General features: G+C 40.7%; 1 protein-coding gene and 1 long non-coding RNA gene across 2 annotated transcripts; both read left to right on the top strand.

Moving 5' to 3' along the window:
* The first annotated feature begins 5,271 nt into the window (after positions 1 to 5,271).
* LOC134446917 (uncharacterized) lies at positions 5,272 to 8,104 on the top strand. The gene is made up of 5 exons (XR_010034532.1): positions 5,272 to 5,634; positions 6,239 to 6,292; positions 6,473 to 6,653; positions 7,075 to 7,170; positions 7,684 to 8,104. It is a non-coding gene; the product is annotated as an uncharacterized LOC134446917 (long non-coding RNA).
* A 5,504-nt stretch (positions 8,105 to 13,608) lies between these two features.
* On the top strand, positions 13,609 to 14,709 carry LOC134448101 (leukotriene B4 receptor 1-like). The gene has a single exon (XM_063197858.1). It carries the CDS (start codon positions 13,609 to 13,611, stop codon positions 14,707 to 14,709), a length of 1,101 nt encoding a protein of 366 aa, XP_063053928.1.
* The last annotated feature ends 7,422 nt before the right edge of the window (positions 14,710 to 22,131 follow it).

Genomic DNA, 22,131 nt, shown 5'->3' with positions numbered 1-22,131 from the left:
GGAGAGGGGCCTTGCTTTCCGGGGAGATGATGAGCGGTTGGGATCACCATTTGTTGACCAAATCTGACCGTTTTCTAGCTGACTATCTCCAAAGGTTAGGAAGCAAGGTCAAGACGGAGTATGTAGTTGCAGTGGTGGAACACCTCGACCAGGACTAAACTGTTGAGGCCAGTCTTATGACAATGCCAGTAATATGTCAAGTATAATGTAACAAGCTCATCTGAAATGAATAAACCCATTGATTTGTTCTGTCCCCTGTGCAACACATTCATTGAATTTAGTCGAGCTAGAGAGGGTAGAGCTAGAGTGCGCCAAGGTCGGCCTCAGGCTTAACGCCAAGAAAACTGAGGTCATCACCTACAACATCCCACCTGAACATCAATCTCTAAGTACAGCAGGAGGCAATGTGCTGAAAGAAGTCTACGATTTCAAATACCTGGGCTCATGGGATAACTCTACTGAGCAAGATCTAAAAGTAAGGAAAGCACTTGCGTGGAGGGCCCTGAACAGTATTGCCAGTGTATGGAACTCCAATCTCCCCCGTCCAATCAAACTCAGCTTGTATCCAACGAAATCCTGTACGACGAGGGAATACCAAGGGTGAGTGAGAAGATAGCTGTAAGGAGAATGAGACTTGCAGGACATTGCCAAAGGCACCCAGAACTGCCAGCCAGCAAACTGGTGCTATGGGAACCATCACATGGGTGCCGGTTAAGAGGACGTCCCACACTAACATTTGTGGACATACTCAAGAAGGACGCCGGAGCCCTGAGTATCAGCGAACTGAAAAGATGTATGGAGAATCGGGATGACTGGAAGCAACGATGGAAGGCTTGTCTGAGGACGACCTAGAGATATCAATGGAGAGTAACTCAGAAGCTGACCTTCTGCCATCAATGTAGACTACACATTTTGTGCCTCCTAAATTCACAGGTGCAGAAAGATGTGCCCTGATACAGATGTGAAACTCACACTGAAATCTTTGTCAGGTACTAGGGTTTAAGAGCTGAATCAACAAAGGGTCATTGGAAATATTATGCACAATTGAGAGAGGCGTTGACCAATATTTTCAAGGATTTACAGGAGAAATGTGAAACTAGAGGTGAGGCCTCTGCACTCGGTGGCAAGCTAGACACCCCAGAGACAGCTTTCATGGCACACTTTTGGGATACTTCTACAGTTCCAAGCCACGAGCCTGCAGTTGCAGAAACATGACATTGACATACAGTTACACAGCTTCTCCTTTCACTTTGTGACTTAGTGGCAGCACAGAGAGACAGTTTTGCCTTTTTTGAAGAGTCAGCTTTAAATTTTACTGATTCCGTCTCCCAAGACTACAGACATGACCTCCCAACACACAAAGAAGCGCAAATGTATGGCTGATGAAAATGGAGAACCAGGTGTTGAATTTAGTGGAAAAGAAAAGTTTTGCACTGAAATATTTAATGTTCAATATTCTAACTAACAACCTTGTGACCTGTCGTAACCATTGGTTAATGGTATACACACACTTGACTAATCTTTTTCATGTTTGTCCAAAGTAATTTGTTTCAGAAGAACAAAAATGCCCATATACAATGCTAAAGACCATGGGAAATTTCGATTTACAGTCCACTTTTCCAAATGTTCACATAGCACTCAGATTGTTTTTGACTACGTACTTACACACAAACACCAAACTGTGAAAGGGCATTCTCCAGACTGGCTCAATTAAAAAAATCAAGAGGTCAAGGTAAAAGTGGACCAAAATCGGTTGAATTTACCCACCCTTCTTGCAATAGAATCAGAGTTTGTTCAACAGCTCGACATTGATTTGTCAGTGGACAACTTTGCATTGGTATCTTAAATTCAGCTCAACAACACACATCATTTACTCAGTTTTCTGTCAGGAAATATTGCTGAGTGGGTCAGGAAAGCACACCAGCCAGCAACCTACATAGATTTACCCACAACCTACTTTAAATGTACCATCCATCAGTTGTCTGTAAGTATGTGCACACAAAAGGTTGTTGACATCTCTCTCTCTGCATTATTTGAAACAATACAATCAAACAGAAATTCATCAAAATTGCTTGTTTACGCTAGCGATGAGATCAGAAAATATTGTGATAAGTAATCAGATAGTTGGAAAAAGACATTCATAGTTTCAGTTACAGTATGTTGTCGTGCCAGTCAGAGCACGACAGAGTTATTCTATGTCACTCCAGAGAAGCTGAGTCAGAGAGAGTGGCAGCCGGGGGTGGGGGTTTGGGGTGGGTTGGAGTGGAGGGTGGAGAGTTAGTGAGGGAGAGAGAGCTGAAGCAGATATAAAGACAACGTTATAGAAGTGAGAACGAGATCATCCTGTGCAGCCTGCCACTTGAGCCTCGACGACCTTGCGACCTAGAAGTCACAGCTACAGTTCGGCTTGGGAGGCACAGGTACAGTAGCACTGAGCTAGGTCTAGGCCTATAGCGCAGCGCTATGATGGCATTCTGTTATATGAATAACAGTAATATACATTTAGGTGTACTTCTACTGTGGGAATTGGCAACTGGTGGTGTACAGTGACTGACCCCTTTTTATCAAACCTAAATAATAACATGGCTTCCCAAGCTTTCTTGTGCCACGTTGTTAAGTCTCTTAACTAGGGCTGTCAAATTATCGTAAACTTACGTAAACTATCGTAAACTATAGTAAAATTGACGTAGACTGCCACACCAAAAGGTAAAAGTGCCTGCCCCCACTTTGATGTTGTGTAATTCCTTAACGACTTAAAATATGACTACGAGACTTGTTGATTTGTCCTAGAATTTAGTTGGCTACAATTTGATACCAAAAGATTAGTTTTATCATTTTGTTGTTTATCAACGTTTTTTTTTTGATAGGCAGGCTGTCTGACCAAAAGTCTCATCACACTGTATTCCCCAACAGTACTATGAACTAGAAAAGTTTACGCTGTAGTACTCATTATTGCAAAAATGTCCAGATGACATACACATTTTAGGTGTTCTCAACAGACTTTCAGGTACCAATAAATTAACTCTGGTTTGCATTGTGTTTTTAACTACAACTGACATCCTAACACAATGTCTTTGAGTTTTTAAAGTGGAACTCTATCTCACATATGAGTGGTTAGATGCCATGACAACAGCTTAGCGGAGTAGTGGTTAATCTTCAACCTCATAGGTTGCAAGTTCAATCCCCAACATGGAGATAACCTTATCTACTTTCATACTTCCTGGAACATGGTATGAAAATGTTCAGATGGCCACCAGACCCATGACTCCAGCTTTAATTAGCAATATTTTTCACATTTAATTTCCAGCGAAATTACAAAAGAAAAATGCTTAGGTAAAGCAAGACAATGTTTGAGCTGCTGTGGTCTGGATAGGGGAATGGCCACAAGATCAGAGGGTTGTAGGTTTGAATCCTGTATTACCAGTAAAAAAACACTCAAGTAGATATTTATTGTTTATTTTTCGTGAAACTGTGAAAGTTACAAATTCTTTAAATCATGAGACTATGGATGTCAGCATGTTGTGCTTGGGCAGTCATGGACTAACAGTTAAGCAGTTGGCCATTAAACATGATGGTTTCAAGTTCAACTCCCAGCATGGGATGTTAGTAAAGAAAAAGAAAAAAAATCACATTCAAACATTATTGTTTTGGTATGTCAGTTGGCCGGATTTGGAGTGGAAAGTATGTGTGAAACACATTTGACAGTTAATTAGCCTATGAGTAAGACCAATACTTTCTAAGAAATAGCGCTAACTCTCTACAAATATAAAACCTGCAGTTGAGTGGTGTAGGGGATAGTCCTCTGCATGTAGCCATAATGGCATGTCCTTATCTTGAGGTTGAGAGTTCGAATCCTAAGGCTGGGTCCAGCCTGATCTCCAAAAATTCCGTGCTCCTGGACACGGATGTTAAGGACACGAAATCTGTGTCCAGGAGCAAAAATGCTCCTGGACACGGAATTGTTTTCCGTGCTCCTGGACACAGAATTGTTTTCCGTGATGGGCACACGGAAGTGGTTTTTATAGGATATTACCACAGCACTGTGTAACTCTATCATTAGAAAATACATACCAAATGCTAATCCTAAACAAAATAATGCTATAGCAATTTAAGTTGTGCCCTGACCAAAACATTCCCTAACCTTAACCTGTCATTAAAGACATATTTTTGAGAAATACCTTTTCCAGTTGGTTGCTAGGCTATCAAATTCATATAATGAATGAAAGAATACTAGCTGTGCCCAGACCAAGACAATCCCTAACCCTAATCTGTCAGTAGGAAAAAAATGTTTTTGAGAAAAAATATTTGAAATGAGAAAAATCCTGAGAAAACACAAGACTGTGGAAACATAGAGCTGTGGGAGTAGCCTATAGAGAGAGCACTTCTCTGTGTCCATCACGGAAAACAATTCCGTGTCCAGGAGCACGGAAAACAATTCTGTGTCCAGGAGCACGGAATTTTGGCAAAATCCGTGCTCCTGGACACGGATTTTGTGCCCTTAACATCCGTGTCCAGGAGCACGGAATTTTTGGAGATCATGTTGCAGCGTCACTCACTTTTTTGGTTGTTTTAGTTGTTTTTTATTGTTTGCCAGCTTCTGCTTTGTGTAAAGAAGAACCCATTCATGTCAGAACCATAGAAACCCTATTTTATTAAAATGTGAAATAAAATACAAACTTCTCTAAAAATGGTGAATCTGTCAATGGGGGATAGATTTACTCAACACCATGTGACCATCAAACCACATCTGACAACTTGGCATGGCAAAATGTGCCTATCAACCTCACTTCAAGGTAAGAAAAGACCCATAAAAGTGTGTTGGTGTGTATGTGTAGTAGTTTACTATGTTGCTGTGTGTGACCTTAGGTGCTCTTGATGCTACACTGTGTGTATGTTATGTTAGCAACTTAGCTTAGAAGGTTAGCTACTGCTAGTTAGGCTAGCACTGTGTAGGCCTTTCATGCAAATCTTTTTCTTGTATCATACATCTGCAGTGTATTTGCAAGTGATGCGTTGCATTTTCATGATGACATATTGCACATTGAACTTCTGTATAAACCAGTGTAGCAAACCCAGTGATCATGCTGTAGGGGCCTAATCACAGACTTCTATTATAACTAGACTGCGGATGTTCGATGTGTTGTGAAGCAACGGCTGGGGGCGGGACATGGGACGATTTTGGGGCGGAAGAAGGAAGTAGAGCGCCTTTTCCCATTTATCTCTATGGTGGACTTGAAGCCATATAGTTCCTAGGCAATTCTTTCCGAGTCGGCCCTGTTTCGTTAAAACGGTAGTCTCCCCTCCCTCCCAAACAACCCAGATATTTTTTTCGGGCTGACCCTTTATTTAAGAAAGCTATTAAAATAGTTTAAATGACCAATGAGCATGGCTATTTGGGTTGATTGGCAGTTGCCATTCTTTAGAATTATTGTTTTGATTGACAGGCAGGCCGTTGTCAAGGAGAAGGGCGAGTCTCGCGGCGTCTCCAGGGGAAGCCCCCTCCCTGCTGCATTACTTTCAACAGCTTCATCACTGCGATGGGTTATTTAATTTTGGTTCACTTTCCCCACAAATATGCTTTGTTGTACTTTTGGATGTACTTCTCCGTATTCTGTAAGGACCTCTGCGGTTTTGGTAAGTAAAATAAAAGCTTGTATACGTGGCTGATTGACCAAAATGACTGAGCTATGTTTAACAAACACGTAAGACAATGCTAGCTTGTTATTAGCCAAAGGCAGCATGCTGATCTTTCAGTGTTTGATGATCTGTCGGTTTGTCAAGTAACTTAATTGTAATCTGAATGCCTTTGCTTTTGAAAGCAAAATGTGTCTGTTTGGCGTGCATCAGGTGTATGGATTCCCTCCTTCCGTACCGTAGCCAAGTCCTTACATATTCATTCACGATGCTGTAAACATTTCACTACCATTCTGGCACTATGCTGGCCAGCCACATCGGAAAAGCAACCTAGTCTAGCTGTGTTCCTCCGTGAAAAAATGTCAAATATTGTTTGTTTCTGTGTTGCCAAATTGCCAAGTTGCTAGTTGGTGATGAAATGATGGTCATTGGTACGTTCGTTTTCAGTATGCAAATGGCGTCATTAATGTTGACTGTACTGAGTGACGAGTGCATAGTGTAATGCAAACTGTCATTAATGTTGACGATTGCAGGCCTACTGACGAGTGCATTGTGTAGTAAACATCCTTTCCCCATCCTCATGTGACATGGTTTCATTCTGTAGGCAAAACAACAAACCACACTTCACCTGGAAAACACAGCCAGGACTCACTGTCAGGTAGGCCTAAGTTTCAAATCCCTAAAGTATGCGCTTGAGTTAAGACCAGAGACCTTCCAATGTAAAGCTAACACCATCATCTGCTTACTCTGCATGTCTTTATTTATATATTAGTAATAACATAGTAATGAAATATATGTTGTTCTCATCACCCTTCGTTTGTCATCATTTTCTTTACAGATGTCTGAAAATGTACAGCACACGCCAGCAGGTCTCACCATAGTCAACATCATTAAGGATTTGGCACTCTGACCTGAGAAGAGGCCCCATAAACACACCTGACAAGGACCAGCCACTGTTGCCAGTGCACAACTGAGGACCTGACCAGCCTGCTGCCATCTATGATACTATATAGTACCCGGTATGTAACATTACACTACACTCAGCCAATGCTTGCATCCAAAGCGACGTTCACTTATTTTTACATGTCCCTCCCAATTTGAAGGGACAAAAAGTAATTGGACTGGATAAAAGTATAGATCAAGCGTAGTAAACTCTCAGCGTTCGTCAGTAGCCACTATCTTCAATAATTACAAGGGTACCAATTCTATTGACAGATATGCATGCCCACACCATGAAACTACCACCCCATGATTTTCACTGATTAGGTAGCATGCTTTGAAACACGAGCAGCCCATCTCCTTATCTATTGTGTTTTCTTCCCATGAACCTGACACTAATACAAGTTCAGCTACTTAATGTTGAGGTAAATAATGTAAACGACATAAGTATGTTAAGTTGTTGGTGTACCAAACAGTGACGTATTCTCATCACATTTACAGCGGAGCGGTCTGAAGACGTGGAGTACACTGCAGCAGGTATCACATGACCAAGGACTTGGACAACGTCTCTGTTTACATCTATAGTGTATTACACAAGTGAGTCTACACCCCCATATTTCTGCAGATTTAATGGGACAATAAAAACATTTGAAAACTGAAAATGAAGTCTGCACTTCAAGCTCATCACATGAAATAAGTAAAACAGGAGCTTGGTGAGCAGACTTAATTTTCAGTTGTCATTTGACTTTGTTAGTCCTGCACCCAAAACTTTTTTGAGAAGGATGTTCATGGGTTTTTCCTTTTTAAACAAATGTAGACATTTTTACTACACTGAAATGTTATAGTTACTCTATATATACCAGTCATGGGCGTAATTTTAGGTGTGGACGGTGGGGACATGTCCATACCACTTCTGAGATAAACCTAGCTTGTCACCACCATTTTTTCCACAAATATAATGTAAAAACGGCATACCCAGACAATTTGCCATGGCAATGTCCCCACCATTTTCCAAGTTAAACCTACACCTTTGATACCAGTGATATGCTTCAATTATGTTCATGTTACATTAATTATTTTTTAAAAATGGATTTGTATTTATCGTTACAGCTGAAGATGTGCACAGTACGCTGCTGCCTGCATCCTACCACCACAGAGGATCCGATATGCAGAACCAGCTTCAAAAACCATTGCAATTATGAAACACAGTTAATAAATGCTTATATACAGCAGCCCGCACATTTTGTTTAATTTGTAATATTGGTTAACACACTATTGTTACAACAGTTTAGATCGGTGTTTCCCAACCAGGGGTACATGTACCACTAGGGGTACGTGAACACAATGCAGGTGGTACATGCATTGGCAGGTATCAATAAAAAGAAATGTATGGAGCATAATCATATTGGGATAGAGCAGTGGTTCCTAACCTATGGGTCGGGACCCAACTTATGGGTCGCCAAAGATCCACAGTGGGTCGCGAAGCCCTCTTGATTTTAAGGGGTTTCGTTTTAATACCATATAGCCCATGTTGAATATACACTGTATTCCCCAACATGTTCCACGAACTCTAAACTTTTGTGGAAACTTATTCCCGTTAAAGTTTTAGTTTTGTGACCAAATGTTTTATGTAAATACTACATACATACATGCATATGCAAGACACAAAATCTTTCAGAAGATGATCAAAAACTTTGAAATGACTGAAAAGATTGAAAACTTTAATTCCATAATTAGATTTTTAGTTTTTAGCAGCCCAAGTCAAGTATGTACTCCAAACTCTAAAATGCACAGAAACAATGGTTTACACAAAAGATTTGAGTTGAAAACTAAAATGTTTGTGTAAGTCTTACATAAAATCAGACATGTTATGTGAAAACAAATGTTATGAGAAAAAAAAAATCTTGAATGTTTTAGTAACTGCTACTCAAAGATCTAACATGCTCCATTGACATAAATATTTAGAGAAAGCACAGCATTGTTTAGCTATATTGGCTCTAAGTTTTTGATTCCAAAATTAAAAGTTTTATGTTTTCCCATTTTAGAGCCCAAAAAAAATCTTGGTTGGTTTATTGATTGGTTGGTTTATACTAATGCACTAGGCTACCACCCCTCTGTTTAAACCAAATATAACATGAGCAAACATGAACAATGCTTTATATCAAGTTTTTTTTTAAATTTTGTTCCATGTGGTTGACAAACAAAAACAGTAGACAATAACACAACAATCATACAATACACAACAATCTAAATCTAAATCTAAAATTTAGACCACACAGTCAACAGTCAATATATTACAAAAGAATCAACCTCAACACATTAGGCAATTTAGTCATTTATTTGTTGTCCATTTCTGAATCTTTTATTAGGAGTTGGTGGCTGAAGGAGATCCATATAGCCTAACTTACAAAAGCCAAAATAGTGTCAGACTTCACAACACAGTCAGTTGTTTATCCTTTGGAGTGTTCAGTAGAGCTGATGGATCATAGAGTTCTGGTGGTCCCATATTGGCTGCCTGTGGAGCATAAATAGGCCTAATAAGTTTAAGGCTTTCATGAGGACTTGTTGGATTAGGCCCCTACAGCATGATTGCTACACTGGTTTATACAGAAGTTCAATGTGCAATATGTCATCATGAAAATACAACGCATCACTTGCAAATACACTGCAGATGTATGATACAAGAAAAAGATTTGTATGAAAGGCCTACACAGTGCTAGCCTAACTAGCAGTAGCTAACATTCTAAGCTAAGTTGCTAACAAAACATACACCCAGTGTAGCATCAAGAGCACCTAATGTCACACACAGCAACATAGTAAACTACTACACATACACACCAATACACTTTTATGGGTCTTTTCTTACCTTGAAGTGAGGTTGATAGACACATTTTTCCATGCCAAGTTGTCAGTTGTGGTTTGATGGTCACATGGTGTTGAGTAAATCTATCCCCCATTGACAGATTCACCATTTTTAGAGAAGTTTGTATTTTATGTTACATTTTAATAAAAATAGGGTTTCTATGGTTCTGACATGGATGGGTTCTTCTTTACACAAAGCAGAAGCTGGTAAACAATTAAAAAACAACTAAAACAACCAAAAAAGTGAGTGACCCAGCCTTAGGATTCGAACTCTCAACCTCAAGATAAGGACATGCCAATATGGCTATATGCAGAGGACTATCCCCTACACCACTCAACTGCAGGTTTTGTATTGGTAGAAAGTTAGCCCTGTTTGTTAGAAAGTATTGGACTTACTCATAATTAACAGTCAAATGTGTTTCACACATACTTTCCACTTCAAATTCGACCAACTGACATCATACCAAAACAATGATGTTTGAATGTGATTTTTTTTTTTTTTTTTTACTAACATCCTGTGCTGGGAATCGAACTTGAAACCATCATGTTTTGAGGCCAACTGCTTAACTGTTAGTCCATGACTGCCCAAGCCCAACACGCTGACATCCATAGTCTAATAACTCAGATACTGTATAGTTCCATTTGACATGATTTAAAGAATTTGTAACTTTCACAGTTTCGAGAGAAATAAACAATAAATATCTACTTGAGTGTTTTTTATTGGTAATACAGGATTCAAACCTGCAATCCTCTGATCTTGTGGCCATTCCCCTATCCAGACCACAGCAACTCAAACATTGTCTTGCTTTACCGAAGCCTTTTTCTTTTGTAATTTCGCTCAAAACTAAATGTGAAAAATATTGCTAATTAAAGCTGGAGTCATGGGTCCGGTGGCCAGCTGAACATTTTCATACCATGTTCTAGGAAGTAGGTAAGGATATCTCCATGATGGGGATTGAACTTGCAACCTTAGAGGTTGAAGACCAGCTGTTTAACCACTACTCCATGGTCGCCTCAGCTGTTGTCAAGACATCTAACCACTCATATGCCAGATAGAGTTCCAATTTACAAACTCAAAGACATTGTGTTAGGATGTCAGTTGTACTTAAAAAAAAACAATGCCAACAAGAGTTAATTTATTGGTACCTGAAAATCTGTTGAGAACACTTAAAATGTGTATGTCATCTGGACATTTTTGCAATATTGACTACTACAGCGTAAACTTTTCTAGTTCATTGTACTGTTGGGGAATACAGTGTATATGACAAAGTAAAGCTTTTAAACTGATATATGCATAGAGGCAACAAAATGTAAGCGACACATTAAACAGTCATTCTATATTTGACTGAAGACAAATTGAGGAATACAATTTTCTAATGAGTTTCCGCAGGACTCCCTCTCGCCTGGGACTCCCTCTCGCGTGGGCGCTGGCACGATTGGGTCACCAAAGCTTACAATGGTAAAAATATGGGTCCCTGAAGAAAAAGGTTGGGAACCACTGGGATAGTGGAAGATATACAGTAGACTAGAGCATGAGGGAGGGGGTACTCATGGTATGACAAAAATGCTTAGGGGGTACATGAGACAAAAAAGAAGTTGGGAGACACTGTGTGATTGAAGTAATGCATTTCTTACAAGCTTGGGGAAGAATGCCCACTCCATGATTTGCAAGTTTAAAAAGCAGAACATAAGGGTGAATATTTCATTTTAATCTTGATGTCAAGCATACAAAACACCCAGATGTTTAGTCATAGCCTACTGTAGGCCAGCTATGTTTTACTAACTGAAAGGTGTTAACTTTGGTTTGTTTACCATACCGTCTACTTCTAAGAGTGATCTAAGAAAGAGAAGCTTTGTATTCTGAATCTTTTCAAAAACTGGGGGGATCAGCAAAAAAATGGTCATGATGACTGCTCGACACGGCAATCTTCATCTTCAATCTTCCGGATGACAGCTTGGCGTCGAGGAGCCTTTCTTCAGCGTCCATGGTTTGTCTGTCAAACGGAAAGGTTTTGCATGTCATTTGATGCCCAAACATTCAAAGTTATTTACAAATGTCCGTAGAGGATTAACTTGGTGTGGCAGACACAAACCAAACAATATTTTACGCAGATGTACAACATGAAAATTGGAGCATTCTGAGCTCTCATACAAATGCAATGTTGATACTGAGTATTGCTGACATGGATTATGTTTTGCCAAACGGTACGCCGACCCCAAAGACACATCTGCATTTTCTGTGTACAGCTCTGTTTGTAGCCTAACTTCCCATTTATCTTTAATTGCGGCTACATTACAACGTGGTGAAGTAACTTATAGTAAGCTAGGTCTTACGCCACTCGGCTGGCTCACGTTAGATGCTAAGCTAAAATTATTATGGTCATCATAACAAGCTCTTCAAGGTTTCGTTATCCGAATGTATCATTTTATTAATAGCATGGTATATTTGCCATATTTACCGATCACCAGTTCCATTTGAACTTGTGTTGATGTTTTTATGACAATCAAGGGTTTCTGTGTCGACCAGTTCCACAGCTGAAAACAGGGTTCAATATTTCTGCTGGGGACGCCATGTCATATTCGGGTGGGAGGGGCGGGACATGTCTTGAAGTGTCTGTTTGTGGATTGGCCGGCGATGTCGACCTATCAGCAATGTAGCTCAACGTTGTCAAGGTGATTATTATATTTCCGCATTTTTGGGGCGGAAGAAAATCAGCCGCGGTTGCTTCAAAACCGTTGAATGGAGTTCTATCGAACTCCGCAGTCCAGTTATACTATACAAGTCAGTGGGCCTAATCCAACAAGTCCTCATGAAAGCCTTAAACTTATTATTTATGCTTCACAGGCAGCCGATATGGGACCACCAGAACTCTATGACCCATCAGCTCTATTCAACACTCCAAAGGATAAACAACTGACTGTGTTGTGAAGTCTGACACTATTTTGGGAGAAATGTTATTGTAAGTTAGGCTATATGGATCTCCTTCAGCCACCAACTCCTAATAAAAGATTCATAAATGGACAACAAATAAATGACTAAATTGCCTAATGTGTTGATGTTGATTCTTTGTAATGTATTGACTGTTGACTGTATAGACTGGGTCTAATTTTTTAGAACAGATTGTTGTGTGTTGTATGATTGTTGTGTTATTGTCTACTGTTTTTGTTTGTCAACCACATGGAACAAAATAAAAAAAAACTGGATATAAACATTGTTCACGTTTGTGGAATTAAAGCTCATGTTATATTTGGTTTAAACAGAGGGGTGGTAGCCTAGTGCATTAGTATAAACCACCTAATCAATAAACCAACCAATATTTTTTTTTTGGCTCTAAAATGGGAAAACATAAAGCTTTTAATTTTGAAATAAAAAACTTAGAGCTAATATAGCTAAAAAATGCTGTGCTTGTTTACTTTAAAATGTTAACTCTCTGCTTAGTACTAATTGCATTGATTTTTGCATCATTCTCGAAATATTTATGTCAATGGAGCAAGTTAGATCTTTGAGTAGCAGCTACTAAAACATTCAAGATTTATTTTTTTCTCATAACATTTGTTTTCACATAACATGATTGATTTTATGTAAGACTAACGTAAACGTTTTAGTTTTCAACTCAAATCTTTTATGTAAACCATTGTTTCTGTGCATTTTAGAGTTTGGAGTACATACTTGACTTGGGCTGCTAAAAACTAAAAATCTAATTATGGAATTAATGTTTTCAATCTTTTCAGTCATTTCAAAGTTTTTGATCATCTTCTTAAAGATTTTGTGTCCTTCATATGCATGAATGTATGTAGTATTTACGTAAAACATTTGGTCACAAAACTAAAACTTTAATGGGAATAAGTTTCCACAAAAGTTTTGAGTTCGTGGAACATGTTGGGGTTTACAGTGCAGTGTACCTTCCTTATCGCATACTTATTGTACAGTTATTCCATCACATTAGCATAACTCAACCTGATCTAATATCAGCGTCATTAATTATGATTAATTTATGATAATGTGATGACGTCATCACATTTATAATCAAATGGTAGACTTTACCTTTACCAATACACATTTCACCTCAATTTCATGTATTCTTTTGGAATTATACAATATCGAAGTTGGTGCGGGCACATTTAGCTACTTCCAGGTTATTTGCTGACATGTTGCTATTTTTTTCCTCCTCCATGGTTGCAGCAGTGAGGATGCTGGAGGGGAACACCACTCTGAGTCTGCCCCAGGCTGCCTGGAGCAACACCATTGACCTGAGCACTCCTAGTAGCTCCAACTCCAGCTATGGGAGTGTGGGGCTGACGACACCTAACGCCAACTCCAGCATCATCAGCGTGGGAGTGAGTCCATGGGGCACCAGTCTTGCTGTGACCTCGCTGGTCCTGTGCGGCATGGTCGGTCTCCCTAGTAACGTTGCTGTGATCATCGCCATTGTGCGTAGAATTGTGGGCAAGAGCACAAACTCCAAAGAAGAAAAGAGAGACCGCTTCACCTTGAAACTCATACTGACTCTGGCTGTGTGTGATATGCTCTCCCTCCTCACCATCCCAGGCTTGATCTATGTTCTTCTCAGGGGCTGGTCTCTGGGAGAGTCGGCCTGTAAATTTTTCACGTATCTTGTGTACTGGACCCTCTACGCCAGTGTGCTGACTGTGACATCCATGAGTGTGTACTACAATAAAATCATAAAGATTCCCAACCGAAAGCTTCTGGAGAGGCTGTACGTGCGCCGTAAGCGCGTCTGGCTTGTAGGTCTTTGGGTCCTCGCGGCTCTCCTCGCCCTCCCCGTCATCCCGTCTCGATCCGTCGTGGACAGAAATAGGACACTGAGGTGCCAGAGGGTTGTAGCTAGCAAGTGGCAGAAAGTAGCTGGTCTTCTGTATGAGGTGTTGTTCGGCTATGCCATTCCCTTCTGCATTCTGCTCTGTTCCTACTGCTGGCTGCATAATAAAGTAGACAAGGGTGTCCAGACAAAGGAGACCAAGAAGAAGCAGAAGAAGCCGAGGATGAACAGGCTGGTGGTGAGATTGGTGGTGGTGTTTTTTGTGTGCTGGACCCCAACACAGGTCATAGATATTGTAGACATGGTCACCACGTTGACGTCTGACAAAGACAAGTACATGCAGATTAAACGTGTACGGGACTTTGTCGGGGACTTTGCCAAAGCGCTCTCTTTCCTGAACTGCTGTCTGAACCCCTTCATCTATGCCTTTGCTTCCAAGTCTGTCTCAATCAGATGTCTGCACAGAGCCAGGGGAGAGCATGGGGTGCATTAGTCCATTTTTTTTTTTAAGACTAATGGGGACATTGGCAGGCTTATGATGAGGTCAAGGGGGGCGTTGGGAGGCTTTTGATGAGGTCCAGGGGGCGTTTATTCAACAAAGGTTGAGAAACACTGCTCTAGAGGAACAGGAAGCCTTGACCACTGTCTCTCTGATGGCTGATGAAACTTGCTCAGGTCTAGTTCTGCAGGGTTAAATACTGTGAGACTAGCCTGATTATCATCGACTTTCACATTTCATTTCGAGACTTGGTCTGACCTCTTTCGATTAACGTTTCCCAAACGACATGGTTGACCTGCCTCCCTCAGCTGGCTATTGTTCAAGGCCAGAGAAGGCTGTGCCGAAGTTTAACCCAAACATTTTCTTAGTCCCAATAAAACGAATCTGCTTAAACCACGTCACAGCCTTGAACACGCCTCTACCCAGGGCCTGCTCAAAGACGATTGTTTCCGAACAAAGTGGGTGGAGTTCTCGATTTTTCCGGAGCTCAGAAACGATATGTACACTGCTTGTGGCCTGACTAGAAGCAAAGCTCAAGGTGTTGCATCACTAGGAGGGCGTAGCCTGGCTACTGTGAGGCTACTCAAATGTCCAAAAGCAAGCCCAGGCATTCACAACACAGCTCTCAAGTCAAATTTGTTTGATAAAACCAGAAAGTGTATTCTGTATTTGTAGGGTTATTGTCCAACTAACTGTACCTTTTTTCAATGCTTTTTTCAGATTTAATTGTATAATTTTGTTCGGAGATAATATTCATGTGTTCATCTTGTATTGATTCATCTTTTTTGTGTCCTGTTTACCTGCTTTTACAAAAAAAGTGCAAATGTATAATTGGATGGTGTTTTCTGCTTTTTGCCCCTGTTATGATGACAAAATAAAAAATGCTTTACTGTTTATAATTACTATCTTTCTTTGTCAAGTTAAGGCACACGTCTATGAGACTATTTTTGGATGTTTTCTTTGTCTTTTACTTTTTTTCTATTTATTTTTATTTATTGACTCAGAGTGCTTGCACAAGAGGGCTGTAAGTTTTGCAGCTATAAATTAGCCTGATAAACCAGACTAAATGTGGATGTCTAATTTAGTCTGGCCTCGATGCATAATACATCCGAAGATTGTTGATGAGAACAACCTTCCCTCAAAACCCTGCCCGCTTTGCCAGATTTTGCCAGATTCCTGGCATTCTGGCTTCATTGAATCATTATGCAGGGCCAGTCCCACCCGTAGACAAAACATTTTGCCGTCCAGCGGGTGGCGCTGGTTCACCAGGCTAGCTATAAATGTCTATTTCTGGAAATTCAATATGGCGGACATGGTGAAGATCCAACTTTTCATGTATGTATGAAAAGTGCAATTTTCTCAGTCATAATGAATACTTACAATTTGATGGTGGTGGTAAGTGTCTGTGAAAAAGTTAACATTTGTGAATGGGCAGCATGAACTCTGGAAAGAAACTACTAAAAATATTACACAGTGCACCTTTAACCCTTGTAAGGTGTCCGTGTTTTGGTTACATAGAAGGTGTTTGGGTCAATTTGACCCGGGCATATAGGAAAAACAATGAAAAATTTAAAAAAAATCATAGCTTATATTCACCCTCATGTTACCCTCACCCTGCCTGTGAATTTCTGTTTATTAGAGTGGGAGATACAGGGAGAGAAAGATAAGGAGACGTTTAAGAAAGTGAGTAAACTCAATCCAAGCTCTCGGATTGAACCACTAGAGCTCTTATCGCGCAAGGTTGAAACATTGATGCACAACTGAAGGACCAAACAATATCTGCACTTCTTTTTCCAATATTGATGTATAAGCCCCCCAAAGTGGTACGGGTACGGGAACACCTCCTGTGTAATACAAATGTGCAGGGGGGGTTAGCAGGGGGGGGTCACAAATTTCTTTCAGATTCATGCTCCTCACTGAGAATGAGACAAAGCCAGTGAATCTCAGTGCGAAACAATAATAACTGATACTATTTTTCTAAAGCCAAAAACTGAGAACGGGTCAAAATGACCCGAACACCTTACAAGGGTTAAGATCACTCGGGAGCTTACACTCTTTAGTGGGGTTTCTCCCACTGCTTAGGGCCTGTGGCGTCACCCTGTGGTGTTCCTGGCCATCATCTCCGGGGAATTGTCGAGGAGTGTCAGTTTGTATGTCTGTGATGATGTGTCTGTCTTCTCACTTTTTTACAATGGGGTCAAATTCTAGTTCCTGAGTCTGAGTCTCACTCTCACATGTGGTCTTTGTGATAATCTTGACCAGTCTGTGTTTCTATACTTTCACCGTAGTGGGCTAGTAAGGCAGGACTCCTGTTCTCTTACCCTACAAAGAACCCCTTCTCTCATCTGGGATCTAGTCTATACTTATGATGATGGACTTACAGTCAGGGTATTGGTTACAGTCCTTGGAGCAGTATGGGGCATACCTTACTCAAGGGCGCCTCAGCCATGGAGTGGAAGGGTGGGATTTCAACCTACAACCCTTTGATCTAAAGCCCATCTCCTCAACCACTAGGCCATGGCTGCCCCAATGAGACACACCTATGCATCTCCTCTGACTTCCGCCAACCCGAATGTCCGCTCCACATTGGCCAGCTCCATGCTGTGGCTCTCTGGCTTGAATGAGCTGTCGAAGGACTTGAACCGGCCTCTGTTGTTGAGCACAGATGGGATGTTACGACTGTGTCGACTACAGGCCCTTTCCTCTTGATCTGCCGCTGCTGTGCTGGCTTGCAGGTGTCCACGGTCTCTGCCCGGAGTGTGAAGTCATCTCATCTCCTGTGGCACCCACGCCTCGCCCTCCACTAACGCCACTACGGTAACCACTGCCGTCTTGAGCGTGAGCGCACCTAGCTTTGTGCATCATGCTCTTTCTTTGTGCACGCTTTGTGTGCTCTTGCAGGAGTTGCACCAAACTTTCTTTGTGCATTTGTCCGTTCAATATTCCCTTTCCCCACATCGTCACACCATGTCTGTCGAAGATCCCTGCTCTTTTTCTTTAGTGCTGCGAGGGCTTTCAGCACCCTTTCGCCCGCCATCTCAGCTACTGGCTCTGCATCCTCCAATGCCCTGAAGGTTCCTCACCGTTTGTATCTGGTATGCCATATAGAACACATTCAATTCATTTTCAGTGGCGCATGTGACTTTCATTTTGTTTGTACGCTGATGTGGGTGCATAGCTCTGCTGTTGCTGCTGTCACACTGTTCAAGTGTATCATCAGAATTACCCATGCCATATTACATGTTTTTTTTTTCAGGTGCGACCAGAGGAGCAATGCGACAGCAAGAAAGTGGTACACGATGGATTGCCTGTCCCTGAGACTACCCGGCTGCTGATAGCCTTGACTGGACCCTGGACAATATCATTTATCTGTCCCCACCCCAATGTACAACATAATATAAACTTTATATAAACTTTATTACAGGTTTGAGGCCCACAAGGGATACATCACACATACTGTACATCAATAAAACAATACAGCACACATTAATATATGGGTAGATGACGTGACGTGTAAATTTTGCTGTCGCAGGCTCTTAAAATTAAGTAAATTAATGCTTTCAAAATTGTCAATGCTTTAAATGATTAAACTAATGTCGTTGTTGTGAAAAAGTAATGTGTAATAAATCCAGAGCTTAAATAAGTACACTTAATTTTGAGTCAAATGTCACATTTGTCCTATGGTGTGACTGAGGCAAGCCTGGTTCTCCATATTAAAACATTTTTAGATAAATAATCAAAGCTCAGTCATTTGCCTAAACAACCCTGGCATGTTTTTCAAGGTGTCTATTTTAGCAAGTGGCAATGCTTAATTTTTTTCCTGTTTTTCTGAGACCGTATGGACTTATGAAACTTTGTCGCAGAAAACAATGTCCTGTGGTGTGACATCATATTTTTGGTTAATTCTGTGGATAATTATGTATTGTTGAAGCTCCAGCGGTACATAAATTGTGACTTTAGACCCTTAAGAAGCCAATGGCAAGGGTGGATTTTAGATTTTTCTCTCAGAGTTCTTCAGTCAATCAATTATGTTTTGCTACCACAAGATGTATTAGTTTTGTAGTCCTTTGGTGTGACAACCATAAAATACATTTTGACAATAGTGTATATTTTTCATATTTTTTTCTCATGTAGATGTATGAAAATGCATCTTACTAAAGGTGAAATTGTATTTCAGTTGGCAACGACATGGCTTTAAATTAACTCAAAAGCTCAAAAGTCCTATGGTGTGATGGTAAAAGTCCTATGGTGTGATGGTAAAAGTCCTATGGTGTGACACTTTGGAGTATCACACCAAAGGACAAACAGGTCACACCAATGGACTAGGTATTTGAGAAATAGCTTTTAAAACATCTGGTAGTACATATTTTTTGTTGTTGTTTGACTAGATAAATATTGTGTATTCAAATTACTTATTCCTTTATTGGCCTTTGGAATTTATACTTTGATGCATTGTTGATGAATATTTGCTGTTGATTTTAGATACTGTCAAATGATATAAAATGTCATTGATGGTGCTTTGAAACCATAAAATATAACGGTAACAGTGAAGGAAAGATCAGTAAGAGAGTATATAGAGGAGTATAGATGAATAAAGTATGCTGTGGAGAGCTCAATATACAGCATAAATGTGCTGTCCAGCTTGAGATACCAAACAGGCACTGGCCACTACACACTACAGGTTCAATGGTGTGACAGTCATAGCATACCTACAAAAGCGTGATGGTCATGCCAAGGTCACACTTCAGTATGAGTCTTATGAGCTCTGCAGGTTACATTCAATGACCGCATGGCTGTCATTAAGAGTTACGATAGGCTGATAATCGACGATTCAAAGACTTATAAGTGTAAAGTGTAGGTCCATATTGACTACAACATTATATTATGATCAAAAGACAAAATAATCATGTTGATATATTTGTTTCTGGCTCAGTTTTGCATTTCTGTCCTTTAGCGTGACATGAATGTCCTACAGTGTGACATTTTTTTAAACGCTCAAATATTTGTTTGAGCTAAACAATATGTTTGATAAACACTGAATATTGCATTAGGGAAGAACAAATTATCGTCCCTGAAAAGTTAGTATAAATTCGGACAATTTTGAACATTTAAAAGAAAGATATCCCTGTTTTTCCTCGAAGGTTTCTAATAATCTCACATCTAATGGGAAAAAAATACTTAAATGGTAATTTCTCATTAAATTAAGACTTTAAAAAATTGCAATAAATACGAAGAGTGTAACAATGTTCATAAAACTCCATCAAGCATTTCTACATTACTTAATATATTTATTTCTTAACGTCACACCAAAGGACATATTTTCAGCAAATTGCTTTATCAACGTAAATAAATAATCAATGAGTAGACCAACATTGTGACCACTTGGATTTTTTGAAAGATTAATTGCTGCACTACGTAGACATATACGTTTTCCCCTCATAAACAATGTTTTGTGAAAAAAAAGTTTTTTGCTGCCTATCCGTCATCTACCCATATACAGTATATAATAATATACATTTTATATAAAAAAGTTGAAGCTGGTGAAGGCACTCATACCAGTGTTCCCAAATCATACAGAGCTACGACTTGAATCTACAAACTGTCGCTCATTTGCTCATTTGTAGAGCGGTCCAGCCTGCTCATAAACTTCAAGGTGAGATCTCTCCACTCCACAGTGGCAAGAAAGTAGTTTAAGGGCAGTCATGGGTGAGCGGTTAGGGCGTCAGACTTGCATCCCAGAGGTTGCCGGTTCGACTCCCGACCCGCCAGGTTGGTGGGGGTAGTAATCAACCAGTGCTCTCCCCCATCCTCCTCCATGACTGAGGTACCCTGAGCATGGTACCGTCCCACCGCACTGCTCCCCATGGGGCGCCACTGAGGGCTGCCCCCTTGCATGGGTGAGGCATAAATGCAATTTTGTGGAGTGCTGTGTCACAATGACAATGGGAGTTGGAGTTTCCCAATGGGCTTTCACGCTTTCACGCTAGACCTATTTGCAGAACAGCTCACATGCTCTGGCACTTCTTGATTTCTTCAGCAGAATCCAGAGACAATCATTATAAGCTACTTTCAGCTTGAGCAAACTCTCCTTCTTGTATCTGACCCAGAGTGGAGCTGTGTAAAGAGGGAAGCAGTAAGTTCGAAACCGGTTAGCTTAATGACGAGTAATGGCCTCTCACTCTCTCTGGGCTGGACAACCGATCTGTTTGTTTCCCTCTTGTCAGAGGACCTGTTTGCATGATCTCTGGTGACAGCCAAACTAACTTCTTCAGTACTTTGAAATGTTCGGACTGCCATTCAGTGTCTGAGTGTGTGTGAGTTTTGAGAACTCAAAGCATGATTCCAGTAATTGTGTAAACAATCCATAAAAAGTCTTAAAGGGCAATTCCGGCCAGTTTGGATTCATATCCCATCTTGGGTGGACCCAGGGAAAAGGATGAAAGGGGAAACCGCGAGAAATTTTCATGCGTGCTGCGCAAAGTTGTTCAATTGCGCTGTTTTCGGTTAAACCCTGGCCCGTCGGGCACATATTTGACCTGTTTTAAAGCTCCTAGCGTGCATTAAAACCCTTTTGAATGCTTTGGCCGTGGTGTGTGGGTCCATACAAGTCGATCTAGTGGTTCACAGTTCCATTAGGTAGCATAGGTACGATACAACAGGAGTTTTCAAAAGTGGCGCACCTACCTCTTTCAGCTTCCGCCTTCCAACTACGTCCGCAAAATGGTTCGCCAAAGTGATACTTCATAGTAATCCATTTTATTTTTGTCCACCAAAGACGAGCCACAAGAAACATATTCACACGTTTTCATGTCCTGAGTTGTTATTGTCTCGCAGATTCACTTCTCTGTCACTGAACGCAGTTTAGTGACGTCACGGTGTCACATGACTCCTGGAAGGAATAATTCTTTATCTGTAACAAATATTCTGGTTCGAAAAAGATAACCATGGCCACCAAACTCTTCAATTGAACTACCCCAACGGAGGATCCATCTCAAAATATCAAACAGTATATTACGACAGCGCCTCTCTTTCTCGCTTCTGTATAATAACTGGATGAGCGAATGGCGTTCCTTCCAGGAGTCATGTGACACCGTGACGTCACTAAACTGCGTTCAGTGACAGAGAAGTGAATCTGCGAGACAATAACAACTCAGGACATGAAAACGTGTGAATATGTCTCTTGTGGCTCGTCTTTGGTGGACAAAAATAAAATGGATTACTATGAAGTATCACTTTGGCGAACCATTTTGCGGACGTAGTTGGAAGGCGGAAGCTGAAAGAGGTAGGTGCGCCACTTTTGAAAACTCCTGTTGTATCGTACCTATGCTACCTAATGGAACTGTGAACCACTAGATCGACTTGTATGGACCCACACACCACGGCCAAAGCGTTCAAAAGGGTTTTAATGCACGCTAG

The sequence above is a fragment of the Engraulis encrasicolus genome, chromosome 4, assembly GCF_034702125.1.
Source record: "Engraulis encrasicolus isolate BLACKSEA-1 chromosome 4, IST_EnEncr_1.0, whole genome shotgun sequence".
In the NCBI taxonomy this organism is placed as follows: Eukaryota; Metazoa; Chordata; class Actinopteri; order Clupeiformes; family Engraulidae; genus Engraulis; species Engraulis encrasicolus.
Note: the sequence above shows the minus strand (reverse complement) of the source record. Positions and strands in the feature narration are given on the sequence as shown.

Coding starts and splice junctions, on each gene's coding strand:
- LOC134448101 (XM_063197858.1), top strand. CDS start 13,609: ATGGTTGCAGCAGTGAGGATGCTGGAGGGGAACACCACTCTGAGTCTG.